Here is a 23,961-nt window from a genome sequence, read left to right as displayed (position 1 = left end):
ACTTTAGGAGTTTAGGGTATTCTTTTTACTATTAAGTCAAACGGTTATTTCAAAATGAAATCATGAAGGCAAACACAAATAATATACATTTGAAGTGCAGCTGAAATCAACATTCCATTTTTGTTAGTCTTCTGTATAACTTTATTTCCATCCATTTTAATGGAATATTTACTTTATTTTTGACAAATCCTACCTAAACAATTAAAATAGAAAACTAAGCTTGCAACCAAATATAATCATTAGTTATATATGGGAGAGTACAAAACTGACTCATTGGTGCTATTAATACGGTCTGAATATTATAACTTATGTGTTATTTAATTAACAAATATAACTATCACTCTATCAGCCAAGTGAGCCAACTCGATCTGGGTCTTCTAGTTTGAAGTACATTTATAAACTATAAAAAAAATATAATGTTGCATTAGATGAGAAATGCATGCATTTACTCAATGAAAGCAAAGAAGAAACTATATATGTGATTACATAGCAGTTTCTTTCGTAGTAGTTACTTAAAATTTTAATTTTTAATAAATCCTAAGATTATTACTTATAAATTTTCTTATGGTGTTAATAGTATCAGATATAACCATGTATTGTGTACTACTATACTAGCTAACATCGCATATTGTTATTACTAATGTTAATAAGATTTGAGCGGGTCGAGCATGACATGCAGATGAGATGCATTCTTGTAGTCTCCTGGCTTTTATAGCATTGAACTAGAAGCACATGCTAAAATTCCGCCAATAAGAATACGTGGTGCTCATCTACTGATCAGTCAAGTCGGTCACGCCTTCTACCTTATCTGAGGTGACTTGAATTGATAGGATGACTGAAGAGATGCTTTACTCACTTGTTTCAACAAGGTCGAGTTCCAGGTCTCGTCAAACGAGTATGTACAATTGAGAGCAAACGTATATGCTCCGTTTATTCTTATTAACTTTCTTGATTGAACTCGTTATACAAACAATACCGATCAGTGCGATAAAAACTTATATTACCTATAAGTTATTAGAATAAGGGTCAAATAGGTCACTCAACTGAACACCAAACTGCAATTAGGTTATTAAACTAAAAAAAAAAAAATTACAATTAGGTCTCTAAAATATATGAGTTTGTATTGTTCAGGGACTCAATTATATATATTTTTTTCAATTTGATGACCTAATTACAATTTATTGTGCACTATAGTGTAACTCACAATTACATGTTGCTTGAGTGCTTGACCATGGTGTCAAGTCAAACCCTACATTAAACTTGGTGAAATGACGTGTCGAGCAAAGAAGGGGCAAGGCATGCCACTATGTCCATGGAACAATTTATGTTGGACATTGAGACCATTAAGCCCTTATGTACATTGAGAAATTACAAACTTTTAGAAACCAGCTGTCCAATCAATCAATATTCGAATTCCCAATATATGGAAACCGTGAGAAACATCATCAGAGGGTCTGTCAGCGACAGTTCCGAAGGACCTCAAAATTGTGGAAAAATAATTATTTGGGTTAACTACCGATGTAGATATTTTAAATTAAGTTATACGACATGTGCATTCAAAAAAAAAAAAAGTTATACGACATGTATTTCTTATTTATATTTTCTCTTTTATTCGCTGATGTGATAATTGATGATTAGTTATCTTTATTATGTAAATCTTATTGAAAAGGTCACGAGTTTAATTAATTTGTAATCATATAAGTAAGGTAAAGTACATTAAAAAGGTTGTATGTGACAGGTTTGACCAATAAAATATTAGAAAGAATCAAATTCGTGACTTTGTAATATGATAAATATGTTCCACAATTATGATCACCTCTTTCAGGTCATTAACATTTTTTCTTTGAATTATAATATATCTATATAAAGTGAGCTCATATATCGGGTGAAAAGTTTGTGTCGATCAAATAATGGATTATATTCAACACAGCAGTGACTTCGCTCCAAAGCAATCCAAATTTAGTATGATATCAGATATTAAGTGTTATGGTACCAAAAAACAATTGATTATATTGTATGAGATAATGATTGATACAATGTAAGTATGTGACACCATGCATAGTGAACATTATAAAGTTATATTCTCAATTTTATTTTATAATGATAATGATTAACCAAAAAATCTTGTGGTCAAGCGCTATGACTGTGAATCTCCCAAATAGTTAATGATTAATCATACCTATTTTTTTTTAAAGAAAATTTAATTTTTAATTTGAACTGATGTAATTTGATCACCGATTGAATTATAATTAACCAAGTTAATTTTGGTTAACTCCTAATAAAAATATAAATAATATTATTAATATTAATATTAACTACAACAACCATCATCATCATCTAGTGTCATGCTATTATATTTTCTTGGGGTCTAACACTCTAACTTATTATTTAAATTTGATACAAATATCTAATTACGTATTCTTAGTGGCTACGAAATCGAAAACCTTTATTTCTTTTGCATGTATTTGTACTTTTGAATAGACAATAATTTACACTCCATTTTTCTTATTAAGTCTTTTATTATTTAATAATGTAATTTACTTTTTTTAAAAAGTAATAATAAAATCGATTAATTTATAATACCTCTCTAATGAAAAAAAAAAAACTATAAAAATGCTTTAACAAAACTATAAATATTTAATATGAATTTGATATAAATAATATTTTCTTTCGAAATCAAAGAGTATATAGGTATGTAGCACTACCACAATTATATTGACACTGCAACAACGAAACAGTAATAATAATAAATTGGTTGTATAAATACGAAGAAATATCCAACCATATGTCGACACGTTAGCGTACTTGAAGTCTGGAATCGATAACGACAGCATCTCATGTCTTGGGTGCAGTATCAATGCTTCCCTTGTTAACATTCATTAATTATTAGGTAAAATGTAGTTTTTTTTTTTTTTTTCCCTTTAAATATTAATTCTCTAATGTCTACTACGGAGTAGTTTTATAAATAACAATAATAAGTGGGTAAAATAACTGGATTGGTTTAATAATCACAAAGTTTAGAGTCAATTATTGAAAATTTAGATTAGTTTATTTTCTTATGATCTTTTGTATGTTAGAGTCACAAGGCAAGAATAATTACCTAGTGTATACTTTTGGATAGTGACTGTAAATTTTCTACATTATATAAAAATTATAGCTTTGAAATAGGTGAAACATGATTCTCATACGTGCAAGTTACGAATTCAATCCTCGTTAAAGATGTATTGCAAGTTACGAATTCAATCCTTGTTTAGGTTAATGTGGATGGGCGTCATAAGTAAGAAGCAAGTAAAGCTGATGCGTAAAAAGGGAACAAGTTGAATCTTTCAAAACGTATAGTTTGAGAAAGTAAGTTTAATGAAGATAAAGTGATGAACTATATGTTTGTGGGGTATTTATCTAAGGCTAGGGTTGGTTAGAGGCTAAACTTTTTATTTTGAAGTATCTCCTCCCACTTGATGGAGTATTTGTTGTGCATCCGTATGCACCATGCATGGTGCATACATATGCAAAAACGACGTCGTTTTATTAAAAACGTGCGTCTCCCCTTAAAAAAAAATTCAGGTTCGATTCTCAGCAACAACATTATGTTGTTCATTCATTATGGAATTTTAGTTCATAGATTATGGAATTTTAGTTTATAGATTATGGAATTATAGTTCATCGATTATGGAATTGTAGTTCATCGATTTTGAAATTTTAGTTCATAGATTATGGAATTTTAGTTCATTCATTCTGGAATTTTTAGTTCATAGATTAGATTCTGGAATTTTAGTTCATAGATTTTGGAATTATAGTTCATCGATTCTGGAATTATAGTTCATCAATTCTGGAATTTTAGTTCATATGTTGTTGCTGGGAGTCGAACCTGAATTTTTTTTTTTAAGGGGAGACGCGCGTTTTTAATAAAACGACGTCGTTTTTGCATCCGTATGCACCATGCATGGTGCATACGGATGCACAACATAATTTGCCCACTTGATGGGCAATTTTTTTAGAAAAGAATTAACTACACCAATCATTTCATTTATCAAATTTGAGTCATTCTCTAAGAGATAATCCTTTTATCTTAATCAAAGACTAGCAAGAATATGAGGATCTAAATCCTTTTTTCTTTGTATATGTAGGAGCTTTCCGCAAAGCTCTTATCCAAGACGTGTTATCCAATATCCAAATTCTCCTTATCTAAGAAGATAATAGGAATTAGTGAGTGTGAGAATGATGTTAGCTAGAATCAATATATATATGACAACACTCCTCCATGCTAAAAACTTTGGATGCTATACAATTAATCATCTTTTAATCTCATCGTCACTTACTTGCGTATCTATCTATTATATATCATAGTTACATTCATTACCCTCATCTCTTAATAAATCTATCATTTTGATATGATATATATGATAAGTTAAGTTATGATCGGGAAGTTCCTCAGCAAGAGGTGGCTCTATACTTAACACTTGTCTAAATAAAGCTTACAAGTCATGGGTATTTGATATAACTTATTTCTGGATGGTTAGGTTAGGCGTTATTGATTCATTATGTTAATCACATCAACCAATTTGGCTCGGGAATAGCATGTCGACCTACAATCAAGCTTTATGATTAATCAATGAGGTTCTCGACCACATACTATACGTGGTCAGGAACTCACGGGCTTACTCCTAAATGTGTTAAAAAATTAATGATAAATTAATAAGGTCGATTGAGACGATAACCGAGCAAAAATACGTACAACGAGGTTATTATATTCCCTATCAATTTATTGTATGATTTTTGAAAAATTTTGCTATTACAATAAAAAGCACGATATGTACTACTATAAATAAATAAGGAGCGGCGTCATTTTTATAAATAGAATTATAGTTATTTATGATTTAAAAATGTCACGACATATCTTCTTTTAATTTTCATTTGTATGATTAGGTAATTGTAGAATTTTAATTTCATACCTTGTATGAAGAGAATAATAGAAAAAAAAACATAGGAGGTGGCCTTGGTGATTCTTGGGTAGTAGATTGTAGGCAAAAACTTAAGAACGAACCCGAACAATCATAGTGTAGAAGTTTATCCAATATAGTGGCTCATTGTAGGCACCAAACATTAGTCCTCTACCTATGTGGTTATTGAATCACTATAATTTATCATTCTACTATTCTGCCGAGTTGAAATGTTGGGGTCTTAGGGGTGAGAAAATAATGCCTTTTGTGGGTAAGAATAATATAAATACCCAACTATATATTACTTGTCATCCTTTGAAGATGAAGGGTCAACAACCCTGCAAAACAGCAGTACTTGTCATAGGTGCCCAATAAGCTCATTCTACTATAGTGGAAGCCCAAAATAGGACTTGTACGTGAGAATGACAGAACAAGTCTTTTAGTGCTGTTGGGCTGCCGTGTGCTGACTTCTCTCTCTAGTAGACTTAACCATTTATGCAAACATGTTCATTAACAAGTTGAGATGATCACGATATGAACATAAAATGTAGAAAGATATACACGACCCACTAATAGGCAAGTAATCAATTTTTCATTTGTAGTTTTTTTTTTTTTTTTTTGGTATACTCAAGGTTTTCACCATCGGACATAGTGACTAATCCACTCGCTGGATTGTAGGTACCTCTTTTGGGTGAGACAGTTGGCATAGAGATTTAAGATTGCTCCATTATATTTCCAAAGCCAAGGAACAGATAAGGACTAGATCAAATGAGAACATGGTTCTTCCACAAAAAAGTGAAGATTGATCTCAACCGGCCATCAGGGTTCATTAATGGTTAATGGTTTTAATAAAAAAAACACGGGTCAATTTTATAATTATTAAAACTTTTAAGAGCAGAGTTCATTTTATAGTTATTGCAAACTTTAAAATTTAGTAATGGTAATTAGATCCTAACATTTGATTTCTCAAGATAAAGGGTGTGGACCTGTCTACACTTTTTACTGGGATAGATGTGTCCACACTTTTTGGGCGAGTGTCTAGAGGGCCCACTACACAAAATAAAATTTATCAATAGAAAAATTAAGTAGATATTTAATTTATCAATGGATTTTCATAGACAAAACACGAAAATTCATAGGTAGCATGGGACTCACTGTTATACAAGTATAACGAAATAAAATTGTTCTCTCAAATCACAACTTGTTATAACTTTTAGTAATGGTAAGCGTTTGATCTTGATATGTAAAATATATTTAAAAAATTTGAATATTTTTTTTCATTACAATGTGGTTTATTAAAAAGAAAGACTATACATTTTCGTTACATCAAGAAATCATAACCACTATATCTTGGTGTGCACTAGGTAAATCACATTCTTGTGTAATAACTTGTAATTCTACAAATCACACATGAGAGGCAAACTGAACTATCTCGTGCAATGAGATTGATCAAAAAATTGTTGGCAAGAATCAAATCTGTGACATCAAATACAAGAATCATGTTTTACCCCATTGGCCACGGGGCAAGAATCCACTTTTAGTGTATATCTCAACGTGTCCATTAAAAAAAGATGCTAATACTGTCGCTATTTACTATTAATAATTTCTTCATAATAAATGCATAGTTGTAAAGTGTGTGCTTCACTTCCTAATTTTTCATATGGTTGCACGAATTGACCTGTGGAATCAGACCAGTGATAAGACTTTATTATTTAATCTTAAACTTTGATTTGTGCTGTCTTTAGGGGACACAAAAAGATGTTCATGGCTATGTGCTAGACTGATGACTGAACATCTTCCTTAAAACTTAAAATTCTCTTTTCCAAATTCTAGAATTTGTTTTTAATAACCTACATTATATTAGCAAGAATATTAATCCATTCAGGTGATGGAGATTGCCTTTTGAATGGAATCTTAATCCAATCCTTGTAACACACTCAACATTTTCATTTTTGTGTGTGTGTGTGTGTTTTTTGTTTTCCATTCCACTTTAAATGCATTCATGTATGTAGCACGAAACATGAGTTGTCTTGAGCAGCTAGAAATGACTAGGGATAGGAGCATGACAATTAAATATTATTTTGTCCGAATATTCTGATTTTAAAAAGCTAGATAATTTAGATCACGATCGTTTAGTTAAAAATTATATATGATAGGGAAAAGGGTCAAATAGGCCCTCGAACTTTAGCTTAAAAGTTAATTAGGCCCTTAAACTTTTTTAAATGTGCAATTACACCTATCAACAATTCATTTAGGTGCAATGAAGCCCAAAAACAAGTTAATGACCTGCTATCACAGGTCATTAGGGTTCAGGCCACCTTCCGGCGAATTTTTTGACAAAAAAAAATGTGACCAGCAACCGACCCATATTTGGCGAAAATTTCGCTGGTCACTTCTTTTCTCGAAAATTTCGCCGGTCACTTTTTTTTTTTGACGGAAAATTCGCCGGAAGGTGGCCTGAACCCTAATGACATGTGATAGCAGGTCATTAATTTGTTTTTGGGCTTCATTGCACTTAAATTAATTGTTGATGGATGTAATTGCACCTTTAAAAAGTTTAGGGGCCTAATTGACTTTTAAGCTAAAGTTCGATAGCCTATTTGACCCTTTTTCCCTATATGATATACAAAAAATTTGAAACTTTTTAAAGATATCACATACTATCGAACTGCACTTAAATAATGTGACATTATGTCAGTTTTGATTGTGATGAGATTCAAACCTCTTTTATAGAGAGTAATAATGATGCTATCATATCATAGACTACTTGGCATACACCAAGTACTTATCAAGTAAATATTTAGTTAATTGTATGTGAATCCTAAGTCCATTTAAACCAAGCTTTATAAAATATAATTGAAACTCAAAAATTTAGGACATTGATCATGAATTAATGATGAGTCACCCCATTTAGATAAGTTCAAAAGAGTACATGTACTATATATATATATATATATATATATATATATATATATATATATATTCACAAGGGGTGGCCAAGTAGGTAGAGCATATTCTCGTACCTAAACATCACAAGTTCGACTCTTGCCAACAGCCTAGCTCTTAGTAATCAAGCGCATCGCAGGAGTCTTCTTAGTGTTGTTTACTACTTCTCCTGTGTGATTTGCAGACCATTATATTATAGAGGAACCTCATTACACACCCGCCCTCGAGTAGTGGTTGCATGCGGGAGAAATTAAAAAGGTGGTAGTTCATTTCATGATGTCTCACTACTGAAAATTATTGAATTTCCGACCACTTGAAAGTAATTTTAAATCAAGTTGAAAGCAAAAAGTGGTCGGAAATAGCAACAAGGGTTTTTCCGGATACCAAAAGTGGTCGGAACAAGATTTTTGACTTGATTTAAGATAACTTTCAGGTGGTCGGAAATTTCAGAATTTCCAGTAGTGTCTCTTCTGTTGTTAATCTAAAGAACAAGACCAGAATATATACATACACAACACAAATGCATTTGTCTATCTCTTGTTCATCCTCTCCAAGTGCAATGCCCATGGAAGAAACAGACAAGCTACAAACAAAATGCACTTTATTTTGTGAAAAGATAAGGATAGGGTTTCTCAATTTCAATTCATTGCTATCAAGTGATTGAAGCATTGAGTAATTTGGAGACCATGTTGCCTTTGTGAGCTGTACCTTAGGCCTTTGCATTAAGACAATGCTACATATAAAAGAATTGAAGTAATAATCCACTTTCAAAGATACCTATTTGTAGAGTTGAGATGGTGAAGAAGCACTTTGTGTGTTGGTTGTGTTGCCACGTTTGGACTTTTTAGTCTATTAGCAATGTCCTTCTAATGGGTATCACATATAAATCTTATCTTCAAAAGTAAAATCATGTCTTCTTAAATCTCACTTAAAGTTAGTAGATTCTATCTTAATTAGCTAGGTCTATGACACTTCCCATATTATTATGAGTTTGTTGTGACATGACTTATAAGTGGGGTGTCGGCTGGGTTGGCCGAGTTCAGCCCCAACTCGATTCGAGACGTGACGCTGTGGCTTACCATGGAGAGATGTGGTATGGTTAATGTCCATCTACTTATCACTAATTGGTTTTGAGTAAGATATGACAACCAAGTACCCTAGAACTCTGTGGGAAGTGTCAGTTTTTAAAAACATCTCAGAGGTAAACTAACATTTACGGATTACATAAAAAGTGAGACTGCATGACCATCCAACAATGTATTGGCCAATTAAATACTCTATATGTTTTTAAAAACATCTCAAAGGTAAACTAACATTTTAAAATTCATTAAAATCAAATTCTAGATCTTGACAAATGAAGTCATCCAATTGGCGCAAAAATTAACTTCCCGATTGATATGAACCAGTTGACACCGTCGTAAATCTCTCTGCACCAACTCTGTAATGGCTACAATGATTAAAATAAGGGGTCACACATTGACTTATCCTATAGAATCTATATTTCTCGTTAATACAAGCATTATATTAAAGAATATATGTTAGCTTTTTAAAAACAAAACCTTGAAATGGAATTTCTCTTAGGTTTCCCAATTCAAACATGATCATGCATGTATATATGAGTAGTAGTGTCACATATATAACCAAATTATCTGCAAGTTAATTAAGGGAGATAGTCCCATTAATGTGGAAAGAGCTCAAAATCTTAAGTAAAAATGGGTAGAAAATGTGTACGTGTGAGAAAACCATGTCCAAGAGATATGACTTTAGATGGGTGGTGTATAGTAAAAGAAACAGACACAACATGTTATTACTTGGATCTTGTCCCTAGCTCATAGCTAGAAATATAAGATATATATATATATATATATATATATATATATATATATATATATATATATATATATATGGCTGTGTTTTTTTTCCTTACTATGTTGAGTACAATATTACTAACTAGTATCTCACTAATCAAATACATTTAATTATGCCATGAAAGGGACAACTGAATAGGTGGAACATAATTTTCGTATCAAAAAGTCACATGTTTAACTCTTACTAACATCTCTCAATTGAACTCTTCGCACATGGTCTTCTTGATGCGGTTTACCTCTCCTATGGAGTTAAATAACTTTTTTTTTTTTTTGTTTATTATTACTCTTTTGAATGCAATACAATTCTAAATTAAGAGTTCTGCATATGGAATCGGGTATTTTGACCACTATGACACTAATATGAATTCAATTCGAGTCACACTTACAGAGTTAATTAACTCTTTAACATAGTACACCATTACTCCATATTAAGAGTACATTTTGGACGCAATTACATTTTTTCTAAAAGGTTTGAAGATTTATTTAACCATCACTAAATCTCTTAATTTACGGAAAAATACACAGCCGTTATGTCCGCTTTCGGTGAAACCTGCTTTGTAAAGCCGGTAAAGGACCGCACAGTGGTAAATCATTTTAAGTTATCCACAACTAACCGACTCAAACCAAAGACATACAACCAACTCCCTAACTTAAAACCTTGTGGTTGTTACTAAATTAACTGTCTGACCAACTCGGCTGAGGATTGTCCTAAATAGCAGTAAATAAGTCTCTTAAAAGCTAGTTTGGGGAACAGTTGCCTCTATCTTCCCGGCCTCGACAACAAGGTACACATTCTTTAATTTGTAACCAAATAAAACTCAATACAACTTTAGACTCTTATTAATTAAGCAAGTGATCATAAGTTAGAGTGTCTTTGGATCCCTACTCTAATTAATCTAACCAAGATATGATGAAGACAACAGGAAAGCATGCATGGGGTTGGAGAAGCTAAGGTAGTGGGTGAAAGTTCGATGGGGCAGCCGACAGACAACAAATGTCGTCGATTATAGTTAGGACCAATTGGCCCAATGTTTTGTGGCCAAAATTAAAACAAGAAAACGTTTTAGACTTCTCTCCCTTGTGGGCTTTCATGGTCCACAGCTATGAGGCTCAAGATCTCACAGCACTTGTTTATCTCTATCCCCCTTGTTTGCCCTTTCTCTATCTTCAATTTATAACATGATAGATGATTGTTGGATGTGTTCTTGATATGTCAAAAAGGAAAATGATAGTTTTCGTCTTTTAGTTATGAGCGAATAGTTAATTCAGTCTTTTAATTATGTGTCGTCACATTTGGCTCCGAATTGTTTAAGATTGTGACAGAATTAGTTGTTATATATTCAAAATGTTAACTTTTAAAATATATTTTTGTAAGTATTGCAACATTTTTTTTTTTTAATAAGTATCAGTAATTTGTGCACTCTAAGATGCAAATATGATTTTATTAGTGATGACGCTTCAAATTTACACCCAAAAAAAACTTTGATAATTTTGAGTTTTAAAAGCATTTAGTCGTCAAAATTAAAATTTTTGTCACCTTAAGAAATAATCCCGCCACAATATTGACAACTCAAAGACCAAATGTGTGGTTACTGGTATAATTAAAAGATTAAATTGACTATTTTTTTAACGATTAGAATACCACCACTTTTTTCTATAAAATATCATATTCTAATAATAATGTATTATCAGCAAATTTTATCATGTTGGAGATAAATATAAAATAAAAAACCTACAAGACTATCAATCTATAATTATTCTTATTCAAAATTTACCCATTACTCGAAATAACTATATTTTTACATGTGGTATTATTTTTTAGTGGAGGTTTAATATAATCCAAATAAGTTAATATATTGGTTCATCATCTTTTTAAAGGTAAAGAAAAGGTTCTTCTTTTTCTTGGATGAGAGTGAAAAAGACAATACTAGAAAACAGACAATTTTCCTTAATGCTTGCTAGCTTCATAAAATGTAATGGTACGATCCGAGTAGCCGACCCCTTTTTTTGGGTTATCCGTATTCATTACTCGTAAGTATATGTGTACTTTTATGTAATAACTTGCATAACACACATAAAAAGTAATCAATATTAGAATCACCTTGTGTGATAAATTTGACTGTGAGAATGTTAACAAAATTCAAACATGAATGTCTGATATGAGATTTATTTTCCACCCACTCAGCCAAATCTCTGGCTAGCTATTTGATACATCAACTAAAAAATGTGGCCCATTAAGGATAAAGGAAAAATAAAATGCCACTACTGCGACAGCTTGAGTTCATGTAAACTGGCTTATGGTAGGGTATGCCATTCTATTGATAATAATACCAACCATATATGGTGGGAATGGAAAGTATTTGTTTCCCATTAAAAAGATTTTGTGATCTCATGGGTGGAGTGACAAATGCTAAAAGAGTTTCATCCAAATAAAAGGAATGTATGGTAAATAACTGTTAGCTGATTGGGTTAGTAGGTTTGATTAGTTGATAACATTAGTCATTAGCTTATTGTAGAAAAATGTTTGGTAAATTAGTTGTTAGCTGATAGCTGATTACATGCAAAATGACTTTCTCAAAAAGCTGCTTTGAGTAGCGTTTTGAATTTTAACTTTTTGGTGCAATAAGCTGTTACAAAAAATTAATTAATCATTCATATTGGTTGTTTAATCAAACCAAATTGCTAATAGTCGTCAAACAAGCTAAAATTAACTGATAAGCTAACTATATTACCAAAGGCCAAAATGATTCAACCAACGGCCTATTGTGTGTGAGAGTGTGAGAATTGGCCACCTTTTTTGTAATTTTAATTTATTTTTGTTTTGTTGTATAAAAAGTGAGATGATTTAATGGCAGTTCAATTTTAATTTTTAAATTAGTTAAAACTTAACGGGAATATACGATAGAAAATGTACTTATTTATTTTAGGACAAAAGGACGACGGAGAAACCCCACAAGAAAACTACAATACAAAATTTAATTTGCCTAGAGAGAGGAACTCCCTACTTTTTTTTTTTTTTTTTTTTTTTTTTTTGAAGAAGAAGAAGAAGAAGAAGAAGAAAGGAACTCCCTACTAATCATCCAAAAATGATGAATGTATTTCTAACAATAATACAAATCATATAACATGATACCGTATTTTAAAAAAAAAATGAAATAAGTGGATAGAATAAATAGCTAAATAATATCGAATAAAGTATTTATATTTTGTCAAAATTAAACCACTATCGATTTGAACACTCACTATTTTTGAACTACAACACCATATATGATTTCACATTGACTCCAACGTTAAAAGATTGTAGAGTGATACATAAATTAGGGTCAAACTTTTACTCTTAAGCTAACTTTTATGAAGTTAATTAAGACTTTGACTTGAGTATTGTATCAGTACACTTAGTATGTATTATTAATTTATTATACTATCACATATTCCCTGGGCTTGTCCTCCTTCCAATATTTCAATAAAATAAGTACTTTATAGCAAGTTTTCCACATTATTTATGTTGTACATCTATATTTAGGGTGGGTGCATATTTCTACACCAATAAGTAGTCAGCATTTTAGCCATTAGGTGCCAAAGTTTATAGAGACCGTATATATATATATATATGAATGAAACATGTGCATCCAATAAACTCTAGAATTGATAGATGGAGTTTTGGGACCATGCACCAAATGTAATTGTCAAAATTATTAAAGCTCCAATGCTAATATTTCCAAAGTCGTCACAAAAGTTTGGGTGTTGAAAATGATTGTCACAAAATAGACGTAGACGTATATAAATATAAGGTCTCACTTTCATAAGAATTAATATACTCTCCTAAAAATGTGTAGATTAATCTCAATGATCAATGGCTGGAAATAAAAAAAAAAATAGAAAAAATGTTTGGTATATTTATAATTACGATGATGAATTTGAAAACGTTTATTAGTATTGCATTCACGAATAATTAATAGCACATACACATGAGTGCAATCTTATAGATTTTGAGTACAATATTAGTTATTTACATATGGACTATTAAGTGTATTCAAATGCGTTGTCATTATTATAGAAATGACACCACGTCACATTTTTCCTTTAAGTTTCAATTAACCCTGACCACTCTAGCTAAAAGAATGAGATTAATCCACTCGTTATTACAGAGCTACTAGTTATGATCTAATTTGACAAGTCAATATGTATGAGATCCCAAAAATGAGCAATGTCATGATCATATGGGGGGTGGGTTCACTATTCATAGTGTGCACGCAATGCCATTGCACGTGTGGTCTCAAATGCAACATTTAAATCTTCAATTTAATTGTTATTTATTTTATTAGGAATTAGGAATGACAACAGAGCAAGACAACGTAGGAGTTTACTACCTAATCCCCAACCTTAATGTTTCCTTTCCACTCATTTTTTGTTTGATTTTCATCTCTGATTTTATTTGTCAATGTTAATGTATGTGGTTCATGTTGTTATAATATATTTTATGAGTAAAAAAGTCATTGAGTTTTTCCATACAATTAAGTTCAATGGTGATGTTGGACCTAAAGAACTTAATGTTTCTTTGGTGTTGTAGTCAAACGAGTTTGAAAAATTACTTCATTATTTGTCAGATCCATTAATTAGTCATTGTTAGGATCATATATTTATCACCATGCCAAAAGTTATAACTAATAGTGAATGAGCAATTTTACGTACTCCGATCCTTATACTTATATAACAGTTAAAACCATGTTCGATAGTAAAATATTGAACTTGACCTTCCAAGTCAATGCCCATCAATCATTTCTCATAATAATTTACATAAACTTTAAAAAAAAAAAAAATCTACAAAGCATATATTATTGAATCCACACAAAAATATTGATTTATTTAAAAATATATATGGTTGTTATTTAAGTTTCTTCTTAGAAAGATCATCAATAGAAACAATGATTTTCACTACTTTTGATGGACCAACAAGGGGTGTGCCACAATAATTCAAAATTTAATGTTTTATGTTTAGTACACATCAAACCCCAAAAATTTATGTTCATTACAATGTAATCCATAAAAATCAAACTTTAATTTGTACGAGTAATTATAAGATAAGATAATAAAGAGCTTTGGACATTGGATTTCTTTTGACCTGCATGTGTACGTTTTTCCAAATGCCGGATTTGAGGGACCATTCCAATTTTGTCCTCTTTAATTGTGTGTCTACAAATTTTTTTGGATGGCAAACAAAATATTTCTAATTATATTTTCAATAAATATCATATAGTATATATCGAAAAAAATAGTTGTTTTTAAAACTTTTTTTTTTTTTTAAGGTTTGGAATATACTCTATGTCGTAATTAACTTTTTTCTATCTTCTTTACTTTTTGCTTTTTGCAAGCACTCATCCTAAAAAGCTTACTCCAATTTAGGGATAAAGCATATATCATAAGTTTCAAAAATAATTCATCACCTGGATGGCAACCAATCTTGAACACCCACAATTAGTGTTGGACTTTTTTTTTTTTATTATTTTTTTTATTTTTATGACGAGAGAAATCATACTCGATCGACTTTCTAATATGAGAATCATGTTCCATCCATTCGACACTACTTTCAGGACTGGATGTCATGTCTTTTATATTTTACTTGGTGGCAGGGACGGAGGAAGAAGGGGGGCAGGGGGCGGCTGCCCCCCCCCCCCCCCCAATCCCACCCCCACTCCATATATAGTATTTGTATGTATATATGTATATAGTACATGTTTTAGTATTAGTATAAAAACACTATAAAATCTTAACAAGAAGTGAGGTAGAGTAGGTGGTAGAGCACATTTTTGGTAATAATGAGGTTAAGGGTTCCAATCTTATCATCAACATAGTTTGAGAATTCTTTTTTAATAGCTTTTTTAATATTACACACACACACTCTATAATAAGATGTGTAATTTATAATGTGTTTTCTATTCAAATTATTTTATTAATTATGTTTCATATTTTGTTATGAATATTTTTATAAAGTTTCGATGTGTTTTATTTTTCGTCCATATCCAACAATATTTACAATTATATTTCTTAGGTAGTTTATTTATTTATTTTTAAATTATCTCTTTTGTTTTAATGTTTTGCCTTTTCTGAAAAAATTTTCTAAATCCGTTGTACTGTTTCGCCCCCCTTAACCGAATTTCTGGCTCCGTCCCTGCTTGGTGGAACTCAACCTTTACTGTCTGCTGATTGTGTGAGAGTGGCTTGGCTACAGTTTATGCAACTAAATCGTGAAAATTTTCTCCTTATATTAGAAAGAAAAAAAAAAAAAAAAAGAGAAATTATTGTTAGCAAGAATCCAAAGTTCATTTACAGCTTCATTCTCATTCATCATCTTATTTAATTCCCCACAATATATATAATCATTATCAACATGTATATATCAAGGTTTACTTGATACATAGGCTTTTGTGGTGCAAAATTTTTATGGTCAGTGCCTCATGCCACAATAGTTTAGTAGCCTTTTAGAACCCTAGGCTAGTATAGCAATAGATTGCACAATAATGCTAAACATGTGCTATTTAGTTCTATCAATACTCTTTTGTATAGTAGACTGAACTAGTTTCAAATATGCAATGAAGTCTAAATTTGAATATTATCCCCTTATTATTACTATTCATTTCATCCATCTTACTTTTTTGATGAGTTGCAACTAATCAAGGCCCAAAACCCTAGATCCATGATTGAAAAAAATGGAGAAAATGGTAATTTCTGCCCTCAAGTTTGATTGTGGTATAAATTTAATTTTTCAATTGTTTGTGATATTAAAAGTTCAGTTTTTAGTTAAATAATAAAGCATGAGTTTAGTTTATAGGGTTTTAACAAAATCCTAACATTAAGGATCAAATACACCATTTCTCAATATCGAGGATCAGTTGAAAGTGGTCGGTAATAATACGAACTACTTAGAAAGATCGTTACGAATTTTCAAAATTTTCAAACTTTGAATTGACATAAAAAGAATTGTTAACCACCTATAAAAGAAGGACATCTAATGATCAAAATTTTCTAACTACTCGACAGAGATAATAAGAATTTTTGACCATTTTTCGACTACATAAAAATTGGTCAAATTTATTGAAAAATTTATAAACTTTTGTCTACTTTTTATGTGATCAGAAATACTTCTCTAGGTAGCACTAAAAGTCTAATTAAACGTAATGAAGTGTAACTTTCTCGAAAAAGTAAAATATTATATAGTATTGATTATATTTTTTTTGAATGCGTATTGATTATATAAAATATGATAATTTATTAATTGAATTGTGTTTAGGGATTCTTATTTTTCTATATATATAGATCGATTGATTAATATTAATAAATACATTGAAAATCTAACAAATACATGCAAATTGAAAACCATAAACTACTATAACCCCATGCTAGCACTAATTGAAAGCAAAATCCCACTGCAAAAAGTAAAATGAAATGAGAATCCAATGCAAGGAAATACAGCTCTACTCTTTGCCCCCCACAATGCACAACATCAATATCACCCCTCTTAACATGAGAACCAAACAAAACAAATTAAAAGTTAGTCTCATCATTCTACCCCACCTCCTCCACTCTATTATATTCTATTAACAAAAAGCTAACAATATTGAAATTTAATTTTGAGTGGCTCTACTTTCATGTAACAATTTTAAAATTAAATAGAAAAATCTTGGCATTACTTCCAAATTAACACATGTATAATAAAAAAATCATGACAAAAGTTACAGTTAGTAGCAAATGTGTAACTTTATTTTTTTATACTTGTGTATCAATTTAATCAGCGCCACGGTCCAAAGTCAGAATGTTGGACTTGACCCTCCAAGCCGCAACCCAACACAATTCCCTCCCTGCACCTACCAGCCCATGACCTGCTTTGATATCAATTTTCAGATCAAACTCTTACCACTATGTCAAAAGCTATAGCTAGTAATAGCGAAAACACGATTTTATTTCCTTATATTTGTGTAGTCATCAGTGCCAGGATTCGATGGACAGGATGCTGGCCGAACTTGGCCCTCTAAGCCCCAGCCCAACACAAGTATACATATATATACACCTTCCATATCATAGAATGCATGCAATACCTAATTAATTATATTGATCCTATCCACTATCTGGCTAGCTATCATCACTCAAACTCCTCTCTCTCTCTCTCTCTCTATTATATTTCTCAAATCCTTAACTATCAAGCTTCCTAGACATACATACATTTCTTGCTGCATGCATACATAATTCCAAAACCTCAAAAAAATGTCCAAGAAATCATCGTTGCACTGGAGAAATGACTCTGGGGAGCTTGATGTGTTTGAGGCTGCAAAGTACTTTGCAGATGCCAATGAAATCTCATCTTTTGCACACAGGACTCGTTATGAGCCCTGGAGAGGTGGGAGAAAGAGCCTAGACATGGCCCTATCGTTCCGAAAATCGTCCCTAATTCTCCCACCCGAAATGGAAAAACCACGGGCCTCCTCGAATATCATCAAGGAAAACAAGAAGCACAAGCAGCCCAGCTCACCTGGAGGCAGACTTGCCAGCTTCCTCAACTCCCTCTTCAACCAAACAAAGAAGAAATCGAAATCGAAATCAGGCAAGGATGATGAAGATGAAAGCCTTGGAGGGGTGAGGAGAAGAAGGAGAAGTAGCATCAGCCATTTTTATAGCATCAGAAGCTCCACCACCAACACTACTGCCACTGCAAATCATCCCACCATGGCTCCAAATAGTAAGCTCTTCTCTTCTTCAGCTTCTGGGTTTAGAACCCCTCCCCCCTGCGCATACACCCCCACCAAATCCTACAAAGACTATCATCAACAAGTCATCAATGGGCTCAAGAATCACAAGGTGATTGCAGCATCTTTGCAGAGCAAAGATCATGAACCCCATGGAGAAAAGCCCAATGGGGTCTCACAGAAATACAAGCTCATGACCACAAAGAATAACAGTAATGGAGATCCCAGATACCCACCAGAAGAAACTGATCAGAAGAGAAAGTTCAATGGAGAAGACGATGATGCAGACAGTGACACCAGCTCTGATCTGTTTGATTTACCCAACAGTGAACTGCTTATGGACTTCTACTCCTCAAGTGGTTTGCCTGTTTATGAAACCACCAAAATGGATAGCATCAAGAGAAGTGCACCAATTTCCACTGCCGCAATTTGATACTAGGATTGTTAGGTCGCGGCTTGGAGAGCGAGTCCAATGTCCTGTCATCAAACTGGGGTTCAATTCGGTTGAGACTGGTAGGTGTTGGGAGGGGATTGTTAGGTGCGACTGAAGAGTCAGTCCAGCATCTATCATCGAAACGTGGCAGACATAGGGGTAAGCGTTTGATCTTAATCTGACAAGAATTTCATGCATTAAGGTTTTAGTTTAATTGGAAAAATTGTATCTTGCAATTTGGGTTATGTTCCAACAAGGTTAGTTTATGAACATATGTTCATTGTAATTTTACCATGATGAAAATATTCATTTTTGTTTTTCAAGTTGATGTCTTTATTAATGAACATAGGTGTGGAATATTGGGCCAACTTAAACCATGCTTCCTGACTTAGCTAATGTGTTGTAAGGTTTGTTTCTGAACTTTTTTTTTTTTTTTTAATGTAATGGTAGATTATATTTATTGCGTGACAATGTTTATTTTTAATGTAATATATGTTCATATCTAGTTTTTCAACATATTGAAGCATAAATAATCATTTGCGTGATTTGCAGTTATTTATTACATATTATTAGGATATAAGTTGTTTAAATTTGCAATTAAGATGACATAATGAGAGTATATATAAGTGTGCTCCATTATTTAAGCATTTTTCAATTTTTAAAAGAGACATTTAAATATATATTACTCGGTATTATTTTTTAGAATATTAAATTAAATAAACAAATAAGTAAAACTACTGGATATCTACATACGAAAATGAGATTTATTCAGTGTAGACTCAATCATGCCCCAATGGAAGGGGCTCTCCCGAGGCAGTTGTCATTTGATATTAAAATTACAAAATGTATATTGATAGAAAGTTCATCCAATTAACCATATATTTTAAAACAACTTTTTGACTAAATTAAACCGCTAATTAACAAAGGTGCCTATCAAAATCACACATTAATTTTTTATTTTTTTTTTTAAATGGCATCATACCTCTAATTTTATACTTTAAAAACTAAAAACTCTTTCAAAATATGCATAAACAAATAAACAATGAACATATGCTCAAAAACCTACAAACACAATAAGTTGAGTGCGTAATATATTAATTAATTCGAGAAATTGTATCTTAAATTACATCTTTATATCAAATCAATATCTCATCAAGTTTAAAATATCACTCAATAGATCAAGAATTTGGTCTAAGCGATCAGCCAGCGTTATGGTGTAGAGTATTAGTTGGACCCCATTCGAAAAAACTTTTTCAAAAATATTGTTGCATGCAACGGTTCAAACTTCTTAGACAATGCATTTAAGCATGGTAACAAAAAATTTGATTCGAATAAATTTGTTCAAAAAGAAATAATGATAAGATGTACAAAATGTCTGTTCCTTACACAGCAGACTAAGCACCCTGCACGTAGTATTTTTCTTTCTCTTCATTCTTTTCCTTTTGGTGATGGGGATCCACGTAAAGCAAAAATGTTAATTTTTTCTTGCCTAGATATGGTCTTAGATTCTGTTTTGTTTTCCTTTTTCTGATGTCGTCTGTCTTGGGTGGTTAATCACAGATTTTCACTGTACATGCACAGCCCAGAATGTTTGTTTGTCTGACTTTTGTTGTTTTCTTCTTTGCTTTTGGGTTTTGGCACCACATTTATATGATGATAGATATATATGGTGTTCAAGAAAATGATAATTTTACCCACTTTAGCAGTTGGGAATGATTGTTGTGCATTATTAATCAGAAATTTCTCACACCCCAGATGGAGAAACTCATCTATCTGATCTGAACATCACTCATCATTTTATCACAAAACTTTATTTAATTTCCTTATATCTAAAAACATAATAAGTCTCAATCAAAGTTATATCCCTCATTTTTGTCCATGTTTTTAATGCTAACCATTTTGTATATTTTGCTTTTAGAGTTGTACTATACAATTTTTTGAACAAAAATACCCTTACAGTTATAACTTCAGTTATCTTTTCCATTACTTTTACCATGCACATGCATCTACCATATATTTTCTTCTATTCTTTAATGATAACAATATTTGTAAACAATTTTAATTAGTAAAAATTTGTTAGTTATTTTTAAAAATATAAATATTGGGCATATGTTTTTGCGCATCGCGCATAGAAAAGACTAGTATTTATATATGTGTCAATACCACAATTTGACCAATTATCTGATCAGGTGTTTAATTACCAATATTGCTAAAAGGTATAGTAGAGAACATGTAACTTTATTTTTTATTTTTATACTTACATAACAATCTTTTTTTTTTTTTTTGGTGAGAAATAGAAGACCTAAATAGGCACAGTACAGTGTTATCTAATCTTGCGAGAGTAGTTGCCTCCCGCATCCGCCTTGATCAAGTCTTCAAGCCCACTCGGGATTTCTTCAAGTATATTCATGCCCCAATTACCTAACTGCCCCATATTAGTCAGCTAGTCAGCGCAGCGGTTTCCATCTCTAAAAACATGTCGGAACACAATATCCTGAAATTAAAGCCCCTGGAAAAATAAATGCAATCCATGATTAAGTTGGATCTCAACTCCCCCTATTGTCTTTATCATTCATGATTTTAACCACAATCTCCGCGTCCAGCTCCACTTTCACCCTCGTATAGTATAAATCCGTCAGAAGTCGTAGACCTTCCCTTAGGCCTCACAACTCCGCAATGTAGCTATCTGCTTTTCCAATTTTTATGATGAATCCCTTAACCCCAAGACCCATTGTAGTTTCTAATTAGCCCATCAGTCGAAGCAACCCATAAGATCAGATTTACATAACAATCAGTGTCACGTACTTTATACATACACACCTTTAAATACTAAATAGTGATTCCACATTTCACTTGTCTTATTATATGGTATTCTAAAATGTTGTTAAATAGTAGTGGTCTGGCCACCGCTAATCAATGAAATTATTATAGTAATATAGTTAGTACGGAAAAGGATAATCACTGCAAACGATGCAAGAAAAGAAAAAGAAGAGAAAATCATTAAAAAGGCTAAGAATCTTTAAAACTATAATATAACAGACCCTAATTAAAGCCAACCGTAATAATTAGAACTTTAAAAGGGAAGAAAGAAGGTTTTAAAGCTAAATTAGTAGGCGTGACTCGTGAGACTCTTTTGGACTTTTAGGAAGAAACCTAGGTTTATTAAAATTTACAAACAATCATTTTCTTAAACACATCAATCAAAAGTTTGATAAACATTTTACAATATTATTGATCTTAAAATATCAATTGCATAATCTACTTAAACATTGAAGGCTTAAGTTTGGAAGCATCAATCAGAGCAAACATTAAGGGTATGTTTGATTCGCACATAGAAATCAGAATCAGAATGATAATCAAATACTTGGTAATAATAATGAGTTTTGGTGATAGTATTTTGCATGTTTGTTAATAGAGTGGAATTGAAATGATTACCAATATTAATGTTTGGTTATGTATGACCCTATAATGGAAATAAATATTTTTACAAAAATAAAAAATCAAAGGCAATTGATTCTAATATATATAATGACATCCAAAGCATTAATATAAACAAAAAAAAAATCAAAACAAAAATCTAAAAGTACTAACTCAAACTTAAAAATTAGATTACCAATAAAATGGGATGATAACCTTTTTTTAATTAGGAAATCTAATTTTTAATTGAAGTGTTTTATAAAAATTGTCAACCAAACACTAACTATGATTTTGATTCTCATTCCTAATGTGTAAATCCATGAACCAAACACACTTTAACAGAGTTTAATCTATATACTAAAAAAATGATTGTTTATGCATTTGTTCACATGACAATATGAGTTAAACATTTACAAAAATATTAAATGCAGTAAATTAGCCAAGCACCTCGTGCTCAGATGACATGTAGTGACTTCTCTCATGTGGGAGGTCATGAGATCAAGCATGTGCTTCATTAGTTTGAAATTATAAATTATATAATAAATAATTTTGAAAAGGAAAAAAATAGCAAAACCCCAATATATATATATCAATATAGTGGCATGGTCCTAGGTGCCCAATGGGTTAAATCTAATATCATTCTACGGCCCAAACATATTGGATCCATGAGTTGAACCTTGGATTATGTATGTATGTATATGCATACCATTTGAAATAGGCCTACATGAGTTATTTTAGGCCTAGACCGCATGAGTCGGCAAATTATTTCAAAACGGCGTCGTTTTAACGATGCCGCGTCGATTAAAAAAGAATTTGCTTTCTTTCGCCATTAAAGGCGTTTGTCTTCAGATTCGGCAATTTCCTTCCAGAATTCTATGTTCACAATTATAAAAGTCTATGTTCACAATTACTGAACTCTATATTAATAATTTTTAAACTTCATATTCATAATTATTGAACTCTATATTCACAATTACAGAATTCTATGTTCATAATTATAGAACTTTATGTTCATAATTTTTGAACTCTAGAAGTCTATGTTCATAGTTACTGAACTGTATGTTCATAATTATAGAACTCTATGTTCATAATTTTTGAACTCGATATTCACAATTATTGAACTCTATATTCAAAATTACAGAACTCTATGCTCATAATTTTTGAACTCTATATTCACAAATGCAGATGTCGCTGAATTATTGTGACAAATTATATATATATATATATATATATATATATATATATATATATATATATATATATATATATATATATATCTGATTAGTAGAGGAAAAACGGTGTCACTAACGGCACCGTTACTCCCGAATTGCAGAACGTCGTCGTATTGGATCCGTGTCCACCTTATTAGGTGAACACAAGTCCATGGCATAACAATTAGCGTGAGTCAGTCTAATGCATATTATAAAAAAATGATATTTACTCAATGTATATCATTTATTATATATATATATAAAAAAAAAGATATTTAGTCAATATATACATTTAAATGATAGTTGTAAACTTTTATATATATATATATATATATATATATATATATATATATATATATATATATATATATATATATATATATATATCTGATTAGTAGAGGAAAAACG

General features: G+C 31.4%; 2 protein-coding genes and 1 long non-coding RNA gene across 4 annotated transcripts in view; 2 read left to right on the top strand and 1 right to left on the bottom strand.

The window, feature by feature from the left end:
* LOC109175728 (MADS-box protein CMB1-like) overlaps nt 1–23,000 on the bottom strand; it is a 28,707-nt gene extending 5,707 nt beyond the window's left edge. The window contains exons 1-3 of one of the 2 annotated variants that reach the window (XM_019325072.1): nt 22,997–23,000; nt 17,902–17,911; nt 7,334–7,340 (exon numbers count right to left, since the gene is read on the bottom strand). The gene's annotated coding sequence lies outside the window, so the exon portion shown is untranslated. Of the gene's footprint in view, nt 1–7,333; nt 7,341–7,581; nt 7,587–17,901; nt 17,912–22,996 lie in introns of those variants that run through there. The other variant, XM_019325073.1, reaches the window with a different exon arrangement.
* On the top strand, nt 17,843–18,634 carry LOC109175476 (protein BIG GRAIN 1-like E; the record flags this gene model as incomplete). The annotated part of the gene is made up of 1 exon (XM_019324735.1): nt 17,843–18,634. A coding segment is annotated over exon 1 (621 nt), but the record flags the coding sequence as incomplete, so codon positions are not given.
* LOC109175730 lies at nt 18,637–19,406 on the top strand. Its single transcript, XR_002053310.1, has 2 exons — nt 18,637–19,084; nt 19,275–19,406. It is a non-coding gene; the product is annotated as an uncharacterized LOC109175730 (long non-coding RNA).
* Nucleotides 23,001–23,961: the final 961 nt, after the last annotated feature.

Source organism: Ipomoea nil, unplaced genomic scaffold (assembly GCF_001879475.1).
Source record: "Ipomoea nil cultivar Tokyo-kokei standard unplaced genomic scaffold, Asagao_1.1 scaffold0688, whole genome shotgun sequence".
NCBI lineage: Eukaryota > Viridiplantae > Streptophyta > Magnoliopsida > Solanales > Convolvulaceae > Ipomoea > Ipomoea nil.
Note: the sequence above shows the minus strand (reverse complement) of the source record. Positions and strands in the feature narration are given on the sequence as shown.